We start from the raw sequence: 15,279 nt of genomic DNA on the forward strand, positions 1-15,279 counted from the left end.
CACAGAGCGGAGCGTTTGATGTTTGATGGAATCTTCGAGCCACATGTTCGTTCGCAAATCGCAGTATAATAGTTTATCTTACTTACTATAGGAATGTTGTGTAAATCTGCGTTTACAGTCTACACCTAACGCATGTATTACGATGTACAGAGTAATCTTGTCTTAAGTCTATTGCCAGGGTTTCAATATAACTGAAGAATATAAGAAACCTGAAGCAGCTATTCGCTGTGATAACTTGTGCCTTCTTACTTCCTTCATCATTAATTTTAAGCCAACCAAACTAGTATTTTTTTGCCTCCACTGAATACCAATCGAATTTTAAAGTTGGATCTTGGTTGAATCTAAGGGTTGAATTTTTATTCAGCCCGAAGTATCGTTGTAAGGTGTTCCAGAAATTTGAATAGATTGATACTAACCAAGTACAACTGAATTTGATTTTACACCGACTGCATAATTTGTTGTTAGTTTTGTATAATTCTTTATACTGTTGGACCGCATACAGCTGATGCCCCCTGACCTTCGTCGCATTCTTGATCACCTTGATCACATGAGTAAGCAGATCAAGGGCCAGGTACGTACGTTGGTCAAGTTTGTCCAACCTCACGTGTGGTCTTTGAATAAAATTAAAAATTTACACATCCGATTACCGTTGTTGTGCGAATAATTAATCATCAGGAATTTAAACACGCCTCAAGGTTCCTGAAAAATGCAAATAACTGCTAAGCGGCTGTTGTTTTTTTTTTAATTTTCGTCAACAATTTCTCGCCTCAAATTCGTACGGAATGATAATAAAAGCGCCCAATTGACAATATACCGGGTAATGAAAAAAAAAAAAAAAAACGTCACCAAGGTTAAGTCAAGTACACGGTACGTATTCACCGCGTCTGTTGACAGTTTTATAGTATAGTCAGACTGTACATGACATTTTCGTGGTATGTGTGAGAACAGCGGTGTAAAGGCGTACAGATATTAACGTACACACGTGAAGCTCGCATATCTAGGCCATTGCTTCAGACTCGCAACGTAATTCCTCATTATTTTTTCATACTCGGCTCCACGTATTCAAAACGCATATCGCATGTACATGATATGTCTACGATGCTGCACATTTCCACCGATTTCGAAGCATCGTTGGGCCCTTTAAAGTCCCAAAATTCCAAGACTAAGTTTCCATTTCCAATTAATTCTCCAACAATTGTTTATTGGATTATTCCTGACAGGTGGAAGAAAGACCATTTCCCGAAGACCCTGATGGGTGACAAACAGCCTTCGCAGTTATCTCCTAGATCTCGTGTGAACCTGTGGCTGAATTGCGATGTCCTCATTGGAGAGAAATGATGAGGCAATTATAAAATTAATCGGATGGTCTTCGTTTGCGTAAAAGTTGCTCGTTGCTGGATCGACGATGTGGAAGTAGCAAGTGGACACTGGCAACAGAAGCTTCGTGAAACAATCATACGTTACGGTTCGCGAAGTGGCGGCATAGGTGGGGCGTCTGGAACTGTCACGTCGTCGCTGGATGAAGTGGAGAATGTTACTGGGTGATCCGATTCGACACATTCAGTAGTGTCCGGTGTCTTAGCGCGATAAACTGACTTACTTACTTACTTACTTACTTACTTATTCACCAGCCGTGCTGCAGCCACTTCCGCGATTCGAGTGCAACGCTGTGTTTTTCCTTATCATCGACTCTGATTTACGTCGTTGCTACAAGTCGCATCGGGATCATCAATTCCAAGTGAGTCCCTGATTCATACAGGTTCAGATAATTTTTGACGTTGTTTCGTTCACGCCGTGTCTTGATTCTACTTGTGATCAGGATTTTGCGGTACACTTGACACCGGTAGGTCTTGATCGTTGAATTTGCATCCTAAGACTGTAAGTACCGACATTATATCGCAAGTTACAGCCTTTAATGTAATACTTATCAGCGAGGTATGTAGTGTAATTCGTTTCTCTTATCACGTAGAGGTGAATTTTATTGCAAACACGCATGACTGTTGAATAATCAAGCCACAGAATTGAATTATTAATGTTTAATGATCAGTGGAATGGGAACAACGGATGTTTTAGACGATTCATACATAAGCTTTTTGCGAATTCATATACACATGCGAACAAGATTGTATCGACTGTCCAAAATATACTTATAAGAAATATGTGGATAATAATTAATCTACAATTTCTTTTTTTACACCCGACGTTTGACGGCGTTGAACAATTGAACTTGATTGATAATGCGAGGCGCATTATAGTTGGGCAGAAAGTAGGTGGGAGCCCATGATGTCAAAGCTTGATGACATTTAATACACTCATCGAAAGACCAGAGACATGCACGCGTTATATACCGATGGAATATCGACGAGTTCTAATTAACAAAGTGTTGCACGTTCGGTCCAACGAATACGAGTCACAATCCAAAAGTGCAAAATATCTGGTTCAGGATTTTTTGCACGGTGTTTTTCTTTTTCTTGACGACAATTAACCAGTTTGTTCTTCAGACCGATTACGCATCACGTTGTATTTGTGTAGATAATAATCGCGACTTTAATCAGGATCAACCTACCGTCAATGCGCGAAGATAGCAAAGAGAAGAGGCAAACATGCCTGAGCTTTTTCCTCAAAGCTTTCATCATTATCGCGTTTCATATTCCCAAGACTCGGTAAAAATGAAACCCTTAAAAATCTGAACAACCTGAACTCTGTTGGATTTTAAATCCTAGCATACGAAGGACGCCTTGGCCCAGAATGACACGTCGTAGTTCGCGCACGATGACAAAGTGCGATGTTATTGATTTACCTACACTTCCGTTTCCATGAAGGGATGCATGTGTGGGTGCAGGAAAATGTGTAAGTATTTACTGGTAACGTTTGGACACGTAGCTCCGAGTCCACTGCGAGAAAGCAAGAGGCCGTAAGTCTGTTTGTCCATAAAGCTTAGTCCTGTCACGTGCCGAGCCACGTAAATGACCTGAAACGTTATGATCCAGAAGATCGTTTTTACTAGACAACTTGGCGAACGGACGCAAAGCTGAAGCCATCCATGTATCGACGACTCGGTTTCACATCGCAAACACTGTTCGTTGCAGCCGCTGCACCTACGGGCAAAATTCACTTTTACTTTCAACCTTAATTGCGACGCCTTTTACGAACAACTACTTTGACCTATAAGAACACCGCAAGTGTAGGAGAGATACTGGTTTGGTAACTGTCTTCGATAAATTAACGACGGTTCGTAAAAATATTTACCAATTCGTGCATGGCACTTGATGCGTATTTTCGATTCGTTTGACCTCTGTTGAAGATTTTTTTTTTGAAATTTGTTCGGATTTTTGTTTTCGATGAAATCTGTCAACTTTTCATTTTCATGATTATAGGTATATGCGCGTGGAAATTTTTCGAGTTAATTGGATAATTTTTTTTTCTCGTTCCGTATACAAGTATTTGAAAACTTTTTAGCTCCTTTATGTAAAGGTCGAAGAATTAGTTTGACAAGCCTGGGATCTCTGGATCTTTTCAGTATGATTTAAATTTATTTTCGAAAATAATTGAAACAAAGAAATTAAAACACAGGAGGTATTAGTAACATGCACTCAAAAACTGGTGACATAAAATCCTTTCCCACATTTTCATGAGATTCTTTTCGAGAGATGCAAAACTTACTAAACATGTATATTTCTTATTAAGAGAAACTTTGATAGATTGATGATCGTTGCAGCTTTTTGATAGCTTCTCAAAATTACTACAACACAAAATTTTACTTTCACTCTCTGTAACACTCATTCTTAATGAAAAAGCAAGAAGATTGGTACAAGTTGAAGATAATTTCGTGAAGCCGGTTTCAGGTGAGAAAAATTGTATATCAAATAGGGACCCGGTTAGTTAATAGAGGGGGGATAAAACGTAGCTGGTGAACAACAGGCGACGGTATATAGACAGAAGTGCCTCCAGCATCCCGCAGTCAGTAAAACTGTGTCGTTCGTCCAGCCAGCCGGCAGGTTGTTTATCACTTTCACCAAAGTAAAACCAGAATACGAGTCAAACGAAAAATATTGGAATTTGTCGAACTTTCGATAACCCGTGAGTATGACGTAGAGTAATGGAGGATCGTCAACGAATGTCAAATTTGTGAAGTGACGCAAGGAATTCAAAAAAAAAAAAAAAAAAAAAATGCTTTTGCTATTAATTCATGGAACGTATACATCGCGAAAACGAAGAAGGCGACGGACTTTTACGAGGCATCGATTTTTCCGCGAAACCGTCTGTTGCAGGTCACCGTTTCATTCGGGTCAGGAGTTACTTCGACTGATGAAAGTCGGCAATATTACTCAAGTCCGTAAGCCTCGACCTCGACAGCGATACTAAGGACGGTCGTCGATTTTCATGAGAATTCCGGTATTGGAAAATCGACGAGACTTTATTTTTACGTTTAAAGCACTCCGAGAAATTAGATTCGTTCGAAAATCGACGACCGTAATGGACTGAGAAGTAAATAGTCTGTACTAGCTAAGCTAAAACTTTCATATTTCGTACACCGACTGTATTTCATAAATAACAGATGCAAAATGGTTATAAGCTTCGCGTGGAACAGATCGAATCGAAATACATGCATGCAGCGAATTTTAACCGCCATTGTGGAGCCTCTGAATGCGGAGAATGGTGACCTTAGCGATAGCCTCAGATTCCTCGAAATTTGATATCAAATTTTCCCAAATCATTTCGACACTCTTAATTCTGTTGATGAGCTTTTAACTTCATCGTTGATTTTATCTCCACGGGAAGACTTCGGCTGAATTTGTTTTCATGGATTTATATAAATAAGAGATGTTAATATAACGAGGCAGTTGCGATTAGACTGCACACCGCACCACTGACTGCTCTGACCGCTGATAAAATTATACTTTACATTATAATTATACGACTTACTCTGATTCATCGTTTCTACTTATCGACTTACGTATACTCGAGTCGTCCGCAGTCGTCATCGGATTGATTTACCAATTCAAGTATTAAAATTCTCTCCGCAGTTGATTGCTTTTAAACGATTCACAAAATCAGGTAATCCTTATCGTCAAATATTAAAATTGGATAAGTTTTCGACAATTCGATCGATCATTTTGTATGGCTTTCAAGTAGATCCTTTCGTCAATGACTCGTCGCTGCACGTATTTACGGAATCCAATAACTTATCAACTTATAGTTGCGTTCCAATTTATCTCGATCAGTCAATCATACAAACGACTTTTCCACAAGAGTTTCCTGCACGTACGCACCTATCCTACTATATATATATATATAATGATTACGCGTTCCCGCCGAAGAATTGGCAATAAAAATAATCAACTCTGTTTTGTTACAGATTAACAATCATGTCAGTTAAAGGGATGCTGACACTTCTGGTTATCGGCGTCGTCGCCGTCGCTGCAGTAAGTATATGTAATATAATTAATCACGTAAGGGAAACTGGTCCAGGATTCAATATTTCGAATATTTAACAACATCCTCGGAGGATCGGCATATTTTCTTATTTATTTTTCATTTTGTTTTTCGAACGCCGAACATTCTCTTTGTACAAAGATACGACCAACGATTTGAATGAAGCGAAGGTGAACGTGTCTCGCTCGTACCTACGCATCACGCGCAAACATATGTATATAATATATGGAATAATAATCCCCGCAGGGTAGCGTCCCAGTCTGATATATATGTATATATTTGTTGGAAGGCATCATTTTTTATTCGCCATAGCATGTTGTTCGAAAAGGTGACTGGTCGAACCAGTTTATCATATTAATATATAATGACTCGCCGAGTCAAGTTCGGATAAATTCTACAAGCATAACCGATCTGCATGTCTCTTACTGTACCTTTATTTAAAAGGACCAGGAACACGTCGCCGTGGTCCATTTAACACCCCACAACATCGACAAAGGAAATGTTACCGGGGAGCTAAAATTGACTCAAAACTCGAGTGACTCGCCTGTCACAATAACTGGAACGATCTACGGTCTACCCGATGGTCTCCATGGTTTCCACGTCCATCAGGCCGGCGATCTCAGCAACGGCTGCGTTTCTGCTCTCGGTCACTTCAACCCTGACAAGGTAAGGAATCGTTGAACGCCAAGCAATGCATAAGCAATCGATCAATTCTTCATCTTAATTTTAATAAACCTCTCGCGTACGAACCTTCTAACCGGCGTTCAACCTCCTGTTTCCAGCTAGATCACGGTGCTCCTGAAGACTCCGTGAGGCACGTCGGTGACCTGGGGAACATCGACTCAAGGAACGGAGTTGCTACAGTGGAAATATCTGACAGCGTGATTTCGCTGAGTGGCAGAAACAGCATCATTGGACGCAGTATCGTCGTTCACGCGGGCGAAGATGACCTGGGAAAAGGAAACCACTCTCTGTCCTTGAAAACCGGAAACGCTGGAGATCGCGCCGCGTGTGGAGTAATCGGCGTCCTGTAGGTTACTCCGTACTATTAACCTGTATTAGTTGTATATGTGCACACATCCTGTATACATGTTTATATATATATAATCATCGGCAAGCGACCTCTTCGTCCGTGCCACACGCTTTTCAATCTTCGTCCAGCCGTTTATCCACCCTCCATGACTATGGCGAAAGCGAGTGTATGGATCACCCCTGTGACCCAGATATTAGGTAAACAGTTCTAAGCGCGTATTTGCCCGATGGAGGCCACCTAAAGAAGACCAATGCGATTGTGGGAAAGCGAAACGAAATAAAACTGGAAATTAATAGATTTGAGATGACATATTTAGAAGAGAAATTCTTAATTCATGGACGAAGTTAAATGAATGAATAAAAAAAAAAAATGTTTTTTTTCTAATTGAAACAATCAGCAGAAAACAGGTTGTTTGTACGTATGGATGTATCGATTAGATCTATCCTTTACTGTGTACATCAACTATACTTCAGGATCTTATTATTAATTTTTTATTAACAAGTTAAAATGAAACACCGATCAAACAACAGAATTATACATTTTTTCTGTCGAAAGAGAGAATGTATTTTAGTACCTTACATCATGCATGACACGATCCGATCTATCGATCGATCAAACGCGAGATGGAAATGAGTTTATTCTTTTCCCTTTTTTTTTGTTGCTATTTCTTGTTTTCTTGTTACGAGTGCCGGGTTACGTATCCGATACGTTGTTTTATTATTGCTACCATTATTACTATTATAATGTTAAGTTTTTTCTTCATTCCGTGACGTCAGTCTTGAAATTAGGGTTAAACGAACCCAGAGCACGAAAAGTTTTGCAAGTCGCGTGCGGAATGGCTGAGAACAGTCAAAACAGTAATTTGCACGATCCGATGTCAACTTTACAAGATTTTAAGACGTTATTGGATCAAACAGTTTTCAGTTAACGATTAATCTAAACCGATCGTGAAAACGAATCTGCACAACATTTTCAGCCGGGAGTTTGATTCTTTTACACACGATTTACTACCAGGATTACCGTTAATTTTACGTATCGATCGTTTTGAGCTCAGATCTTAAGATCCAGGAATCTTTTTTCAATTGAAAAAAAATGTTTGTAATTATTTTTCATATTCCGATTTTGGTATTTTTTTTTTCTATCGAAATGAGTAATCTCTTATTTTTGTATCCACGTACACAATACTTACAATAAATTGTATAAAATCTACGCAATACACAATTTCTAATGAATACTGTATACGAATTTCAAGATCTTGCGATTAACAGTGATGTTCGAAAATATCGTTCAAATAACACTCAGAGAATGAAATTTCTTTTTTATTCACATATCGCGTAACCTTTTTTACTGTCGTTATAAAAATCTTCCTTTATTAGACTCATTATTTTGTTCCTCTAATTTAGAACCGGATGTAAATGCGTAACCTTCGATAATTTTTACTCGGATTTGAACTCATCGGCTATCCGTTGTTACGTATCGAAACCACTTTTGCTCGTTGCCATAACGAAAGGGAGACTATTTGCATTGCAAACTGGTTATAGAATTTTATTCTTATTATTTTTCAGCACATAATAAACACGCAATGAAATATTGCGACTAGATTTTCGCCATATTTAATCAGGTTCAGAGATCCAACCGAAGCGCAAACTTTTTGCGCGCAATATTCAAGGATAATTTTTTCAGGAACTTTGTTCAGATTGTTGTTATAGTATAATACGTGAATAGTAATTAGGTTACTGCGTTTCCGAGGGATCGATATGAAGGAAAATAACGCGAAACAGGCGACGTGAAGTTGATATTTATACATCGACGTTATATGTCTCCAAATATGTACTCAACCAGTAGTAGATTGATTGTTATAACGCATTGTTTACTTGGAACAAAAATCCCGGTTCACCGTAATATTAGAAACTGTAGGGAATTCACGCGGGAAAGAGAATAAATAGAAAACAATAAAAACACTGAAATTCTACAGGATAGAACGAAAAAAAATAAATGAATAAATAAATACTAATTTGTTGAAAAAAATGAAGGTTGAATTTCAGCAGAACTTTGCAAAACATCAAAAATAATGGAATTTTAGAATGGATATAAAATGAATAAATAAATAATATTGCAAATTACGGTGGAATTTTTTGAGAAATTTGCAGACTAACGTATTCTCGGAAGGCGTTGAATCGCGATAAACTTTGACATTACAGTACGCATAATGCCAAAGGTCGCGTGTCGAGGTCGCCTACAGTGAATTTCACAAATTAACCAAACGCCTTATACTGAGGGGAGTGAAAGCTCGACGGAGGTCTGCTTACACATGCTCGATCGATATTTCCTTCGACGAAACCCTTCCTCCGCAGCAAAAGGGTCGACGAAAATAGTCCGAATTACGATTTTCAGAAGAAATTGGGGCGCGGGCAGAATTCCGAGCGTAACTCAGACAAGTCAAAGGTCCGAAAATCCAAAAATCGATCGAAGATTTTCGGTTCTCTGAATTTCTGGTTTGGTGAAATTCCACTTTTCATTCCAGTTTTCGGTTTTTCTTATCGTTTACTCTCACTCGTTCAGTAAACTATATTTTGATTTCCAGAATTTTACTCAATCGAAACTTTATTTTTCTTTGATCGTTTCACTTCAACTTTCGCCAGCAAATAATTCAGAATTAGGCGCTCTCGGAATTTTTTCAAATTCGGAACTTCAACCCCACCCCAATAAATTTTCATTCAAAAATTCAAGAGGATGATGTTTTTTCTTTGCTAAATTTACCCCGAATAGTATCTTCCTTTTCCATGGCGGACGAACGATTTTTCTCCATTTACTCCTACTACTCACAAACCTTTCGTCGAGACGTGACCCTAATTGTAGGTATAGCTTGGCGCTATTGTCTCGTAGCGAAAAGGTGGATGACCCAGTTTTATCACGCGGACTTATCGCTCATTTTGTTTTTACTCTGTTCGCAGGTCACCGTTAGACAGCTGGTTGCCAAATTCTGGAACATCGTTCTTATGGTCCAGCTACATGCTGATTCTGTCAGCCGGAATGGCGCTTAAATTCTAGAGGAAATTCAATCGCGATGTAAACGTATAATTTACTACGAGAATTTTGATTTTCCTTGAAGAAGAATTCCCTTATTTATTTATATTCTTTATCTGTTTAAACAAGTGTGCTAGTCGAGTGAAGCCAGCGCATTTCGCGCGAGAAATCTACCTGTTATATTGTTGTTTTATTATACGTTCGTGATTAGCATCGGTAGACTGTTAAAAAATTATTCAGGTATTAAATGTGAAGGATAACAGAAGGAGACGATTAGAAGAGAAGAAATAACCGTGGTAATTTTTTAAAAGAGAAAAAATAATTTGCACAGGATTTTTTCTTTTATTTCTTTCTGTAAATTAAATTCTGTAAAAGTATTCGCGACGTATTCATATTATATGTATATGGTATTAGAAAAAGTTTGTTTCTCCCTATACGAATGGCTCACAGGTCGATAAACCGCCTGTTCGATAAGCATCTGCGATTTATCGCAACGTGAACGATATCCAAGAGAATGAGAAAACGAAAGGAAATGAGTATTGATTATCGTTTGGACAAGCAAATCCCTGATCTATCATGTATGATACTCCAACTTTGAAAATAATAGTTTATTTCACTTTTAGACCCTTTTTCTCGTTATTATACAGAGGAGAAACGAGGCGTTGAGATTTTTTCTCAGCGAGCGTAAATTTAGAAAAATATTATATATTCCAAAGCTCTGTACGTACTTTAATTATTTTTTATTGCAGGTATCCATCCTGCAAAAATGCACTGTATTACCATTATTATATGTTTAGCTTTAATATTATTACGTTTACTATCATAGTATTACTACCGATCAGTTTTTATTAATTTTGCGAAATGTATTTGACAAGTTTGTAAGACTCTGTCACAGCTTATTACGTACCTCATATACCTACACATGCAACTTAAATTGTAAATGTAATGTGGTTCGTAGCTAATTGTTTAGCTCCATTATTATGTTGTGGATTACTCTGGTATAGTAATAAGAATTGTAAATCGATTGATTTTCGTCTCAGAATCCTCGCTTACAAAACATAAGTATTATAGATCACATTGTTATTTGGAATAAATATAATATTATATACATGTGAAGATACGAAGCGTCTTAATGTGTGAGTTTCGTTCGCCTCAAAATCGCAGATCGATCGTGCTGCAATTTTTCTTCCGGTTGACAGTGATCACCGAACGAATTAACGACCGGAAGTTTCTCTCTCTCGTACGACAGCATGTATTATTGGGTTAACGATCCAGCGTGAAATCGAGGGATCAAATTGCGCGTCGATTTTGTTGGAACAAAAAAGGGTGCTTCGAACCTGAGATAAGGGGAAGATCGATTCGCGATACGAAGCCAGCTCGTATAGAACTCATACCTTAAACGTATGTATAACGAAAATCGTGCTTGTTGGCTTGTGAAAATGAGAAATCGAAGAGGAGTTGAACGACCTGAGCCACTTAATGATTTTAAGCCGAGTATCGCCACTTGACGTGTGTCTGTGCGTCCGTGAAACTTCACCCTCGTACTCATCTAAGGGACAGCTGGTTAATGTGTGTAAAGAAAAGTGAGAAAAGATGACAGGCTTTCAAGCGATCGATTTATACCCGTTTGCAGTTGCCTTTTAGAGTTTGCTGTTGAAAGGTTTTCCAAACCAGGAGTTTGAACTAGAAAGACATTTCTTCTTTCTCCCAAAACCCGGACAATTTTCCTTCATGAGTGTGAAGAACAGGATCATCTACTAGACGATGAAAAGTATTAATAATTATCATTCCACTGCTTGAAATTCACCGGAAAAACATATATACTTAAAAATAAATTCCCTCCAACTTTTACACTCCCGTTGGAATTAACTGCCTAACTGCTGCCCCTTGGCGTGCAAGATCAAGTCTAAAGATATGTAAATGGTCAGTGTCGAGCGGTGAACTCTGACCTCGATCGTCTCCTTAAGATTTATCAAACATATGTAGAGGTACATACGTATACCTATATGACTATAAATTGTAAATCTGTTTGTGAAAATTTGCGCAAGTTTCATCGTTTTCTTTCTAAAAGTTTCCCTCTTCACGGGGTAACATAAAGAGTCCAAAGTCCTTTTCCTTTCAAGATGACCGACGACCACATCGACGTCTTATTCAACGGACGAAAGAGGAAGGAAGAAGCTATTGAGGTTCATGGACACGGAGTCTGGGGTCCGGATGAAACTCGACTCCATCTTCTTTAAGCACGATGCACTATGGATTCTTCCCAACTGCGTATCGAGACTGGGCGTTCGCTCGATTCGGCGACGCAGTTCCGTCTGCCCTTGGAGATAATCCGCCCCTCGCCCCCTTTGCCAGCATCATGATGCAGGGAACCAGCGACTGAATTTCGCTCTCAGTTCCAGCAGCAGCACATCAGGAAGCTAATTGACACGAGGGTTCAATAATCGAAGCTTTAATCGTAAGCCAATAACTTTCGAAAGGTGAAATTATTACGGTGAAAGGTCAATCTAAACATAGATCAGACAAATGTTCATCCCAAAGGACCCTGTCCGTCATTTAATCCCGAGGAGATTACGCGTCGCGTGTGATAATTAACGAGGATGTTAATCCATTTTCCGTCTGTCCGTGAGGCGGAATGTCATCAGCTTGCATACACGGGCGTGTATGTGTTTACACGGATGCAGTTAGTAGGTGGAGTCGGTTTTTTCCTAATGACCAAAGCCAGCAGGAAGACAGTATATTAGGGCGTCTTTCCTGTGCCCATCCCGTTTCGCTCGAAACACGCGATCCCTGGCTAATCTGATTCACCGGAGAGAGAATTAAACCGTCGTCCTACTTTGGATAAGAGAAATGAATTTCCAAAGTCGTTTCCTGCTTCCAAGACAGCATCTCGATTTCCTCGTGACCACCGAAGCCACAGGTCTTCGTCTCCAGATCTCCCGACAACAGGGCATGGTGGTCAGTGGTCCTGAAAATGTCCTTGAATTTTTCTTGTGTCCTGGAAATATAGTATTTTTAACGTTCTTGAATGATCTTGAATTTCTTACGGATTTTTTCCTGGACACCGTGACGTAGTCTCATTCATCTTCCGGATTTAATGACTTCATCGCGATTCTTCGGCGAGTATATCCTGAGGATTAATTGATTTTTAGTAAAATAAGAAAAGAAAGGCGCGTTGCTGCCGATGGCATTTCGTGTCAGTCGCGAGTTTCACCCCCTGACTAAATGCTACTGACCACACACGGTGTCCATGGCAACGATGTTGAACACAACGTCGTAGTACCAAGGTATCCAATCAGGATAGAGAATCGCGCGCGCCTTTGCTTCAGCGAGCCAATCGGATCGGGTGCGTTTCAAGCCATCAACCGAGGATCGGGTCGAACAGTTTTTTCCGCCACCTTATACCCTGGAAAATTTCTACTCGATCCTCCGGTGCAGTGCGGCAATTCATTGTTGGCAGAACCGTTGCCTCGAATAGACCTCACGAGCAATAGTGAATCCATATCATCACTGTGCGTCAGAATCCTTTTATCCAAACCACATGTGAATCCTCTTTATCGACTTTGTTAAATAAGTGGATTGTTAACGTACACCGACACGCAGCAATATGGAGTCCTGCGGGATGAGCTTGATCAAATACATTCTATTCTTCTTCAACCTGATATTCGCCGTGAGTCTGGACGCCATTCTCCCCCCTCCGAACCATGTTTGTCCGATTCCTGTTGCAGGTGTCCGGTATCGGCATCATAGTCGCCGGTGCTTTGGTCCTCTCGGATGTTGGTGAGTTCAGCCACTTCTTGGAAGGAAGGATAACCGCACCTCCGGTCGTCCTTATAGTCGCCGGAGCCATCGTCTTCTTCATCGCCTTCCTGGGCTGCTACGGTGCCATAAAGGAGAATTACACCCTGCTGATAGCCGTGAGTGATCGACGATAACGATGTCCTGATAAATCTCCAGGCCATTGCTAATTGGCGGCACTTTGTGTTCCAGTTCGCGGGTGCCCTGGTGGTCATATTCGCGATAGAACTGGCAGTCGGCATCGCAGCTGCAGTATTCCGTAACGACTTCAGCATGGCCATGAAAGAGACTCTCAGATCGACCATGACGAACTACACGGAAGCTGACAAGATGGCGTGGAACAACGTGCAGCAGAAGGTCGGTGATCCTGATCCTTGACGAGTGCATATACCGTAGATAAAAAGTTGATTAGCAAATAACTGCTGCGTAGAAAGGAAGGAAAAGGGACCGTTAACGACCCTCTTTGAGACTTTCTCTTTCTCTTCAATTGTTATCAATTTACAGCTGAAATGTTGCGGCATCGATGGACCGGAGGATTGGGAACGTGCTAATGTCCTGCCAGGACCAGGACTCTTGCCAGAGTCCTGCTGCGACCTGAATTCCGGTGCGAGTACGCAGTGCATCATGAATAGTCAGAGCAAGGTCTACCGAAGGGGTTGTTACATGGAGCTTGAGTCCAGGGTGCAGAATGGAGCGAAGATCCTGATCGGCGTAGGGATAGGAATCGCGTTCATTGAGGTGAGTTTGAAATTGAAACGATCGATCGAAACGATTTTTATCCGGATGTCTCAAAAATTTGCAGATCGCAGGAGTGGTTCTCGCTTGCTTTCTGGCTAATGCGATAAAACGTGAAGGCGGTGAAAAGTGAAGAAAATTTTTATAATTCAGATATACTTATATATATATATATATATACGAGTTTTAATTTTTACGTTTCCGTTTTATGCAAAGTGTATTTTTTTTTTCTTTTCGTTTCCGTTACTGTGTATTTACAAAATTTAACGTATCTGTTCGTTTCGAGATAGATTTTGACTATTCATTTTGATCTCGATATCCATCTTTAATAGATTTTCCAATTTTCCCTCTACTTTTTCAGAATTTCATTATTATATAGTAGACCTTAATAATTATATACTGTATAATGTATGATTACATTCGTGCAGAATATGTATGGTATAATAAGTCTATATAAGAATAAATCTTCGTTTGTAGATATTATATTATACTTGTAGATTAACATATTGTTACTCGTAATGAATGTGTATAGATTTTAGACCATGTATAATCATCACAGTTTCGCTATACGTTATTCGTGCAGCTTGAATACTAAATTATAATTCATAGTAATAAGTAATTATCTGTTAAGAGTAGTGCGATTATGCCTAATTAACAATTACTTTACCAGTTATATACAATACATATATATACATATATAATATATATCTTACGTATAGCGCCTATCTTTACGATAATAACTATAAATAATCTTAATCTCAAATCATATATGATAAACAATTATACACATATAAATAGTTTATGATATACTATATATATATACATGATATATCTTAACACATATATAATACACACGTTTAAAAACAATAATAACCTAGGCAATGTGTATACCTGTAGCCAGTATAATAATTATAAGACTGTATAATTTGTATAATGATTAATCGATCGCTCAATTCTGCTGCTTCATTTTTTTGTCTACTCACAAATGTATACGTACAGTTCCGTGATCGTATAGGTACGTTTATCGTTATACGTTGATCGTCGTTGGTCACGTTATAATTGTGTGTGTGTTTTTTTTTTATTTTTTTTTATTTTAATCTTTTCATTCCGATTCATCGACGGATTGTAATTTCCGTGCAGATATTAAAGTTTAACGCGCGAATATTGCGAATTACTTTAAGTTGAATTGTTGATATAAATTATGTTAGTACTGTATACCTACTGGATTGTGATTCATCGGCGGTGATCAA

At 39.1% G+C, this 15,279-nt stretch overlaps 2 protein-coding genes across 2 annotated transcripts; both read left to right on the forward strand.

Annotated features, from left to right (window-relative positions):
- Positions 1-1,496: 1,496 nt before the first annotated feature.
- LOC124410197 (superoxide dismutase [Cu-Zn]-like) lies at positions 1,497-10,008 on the forward strand. The gene is made up of 5 exons (XM_046888381.1): positions 1,497-1,738; positions 5,360-5,426; positions 5,881-6,102; positions 6,219-6,466; positions 9,424-10,008. Exons 2-5 carry the CDS (start codon positions 5,370-5,372, stop codon positions 9,518-9,520), a joined length of 624 nt encoding a protein of 207 aa, XP_046744337.1. The 5' UTR covers positions 1,497-1,738; positions 5,360-5,369; the 3' UTR covers positions 9,521-10,008.
- A 2,955-nt stretch (positions 10,009-12,963) lies between these two features.
- On the forward strand, positions 12,964-14,186 carry LOC124410195 (CD63 antigen-like). The gene is made up of 5 exons (XM_046888378.1): positions 12,964-13,166; positions 13,225-13,413; positions 13,487-13,651; positions 13,799-14,032; positions 14,097-14,186. Exons 1-5 carry the CDS (start codon positions 13,104-13,106, stop codon positions 14,160-14,162), a joined length of 717 nt encoding a protein of 238 aa, XP_046744334.1. The 5' UTR covers positions 12,964-13,103; the 3' UTR covers positions 14,163-14,186.
- The last annotated feature ends 1,093 nt before the right edge of the window (positions 14,187-15,279 follow it).

This window comes from Diprion similis, chromosome 9 (genome assembly GCF_021155765.1).
Source record: "Diprion similis isolate iyDipSimi1 chromosome 9, iyDipSimi1.1, whole genome shotgun sequence".
In the NCBI taxonomy this organism is placed as follows: Eukaryota; Metazoa; Arthropoda; class Insecta; order Hymenoptera; family Diprionidae; genus Diprion; species Diprion similis.

What these genes read in the sequence shown, in the direction of transcription:
- LOC124410197 (XM_046888381.1), top strand. Translation starts at nt 5,370, where the DNA reads ATGTCAGTTAAAGGGATGCTGACACTTCTGGTTATCGGCGTCGTCGCC. An exon ending in GTCACTTCAACCCTGACAAG is followed by an intron (nt 6,103 to 6,218) that starts GTAAGGAATCGT and finishes TCCTGTTTCCAG; the next exon opens with CTAGATCACGGTGCTCCTGA. An exon ending in TGTGGAGTAATCGGCGTCCT is followed by an intron (nt 6,467 to 9,423) that starts GTAGGTTACTCC and finishes CTCTGTTCGCAG; the next exon opens with GTCACCGTTAGACAGCTGGT.
- LOC124410195 (XM_046888378.1), top strand. Translation starts at nt 13,104, where the DNA reads ATGGAGTCCTGCGGGATGAGCTTGATCAAATACATTCTATTCTTCTTC. An exon ending in TCTTCAACCTGATATTCGCC is followed by an intron (nt 13,167 to 13,224) that starts GTGAGTCTGGAC and finishes TTCCTGTTGCAG; the next exon opens with GTGTCCGGTATCGGCATCAT. An exon ending in ATTACACCCTGCTGATAGCC is followed by an intron (nt 13,414 to 13,486) that starts GTGAGTGATCGA and finishes TTTGTGTTCCAG; the next exon opens with TTCGCGGGTGCCCTGGTGGT.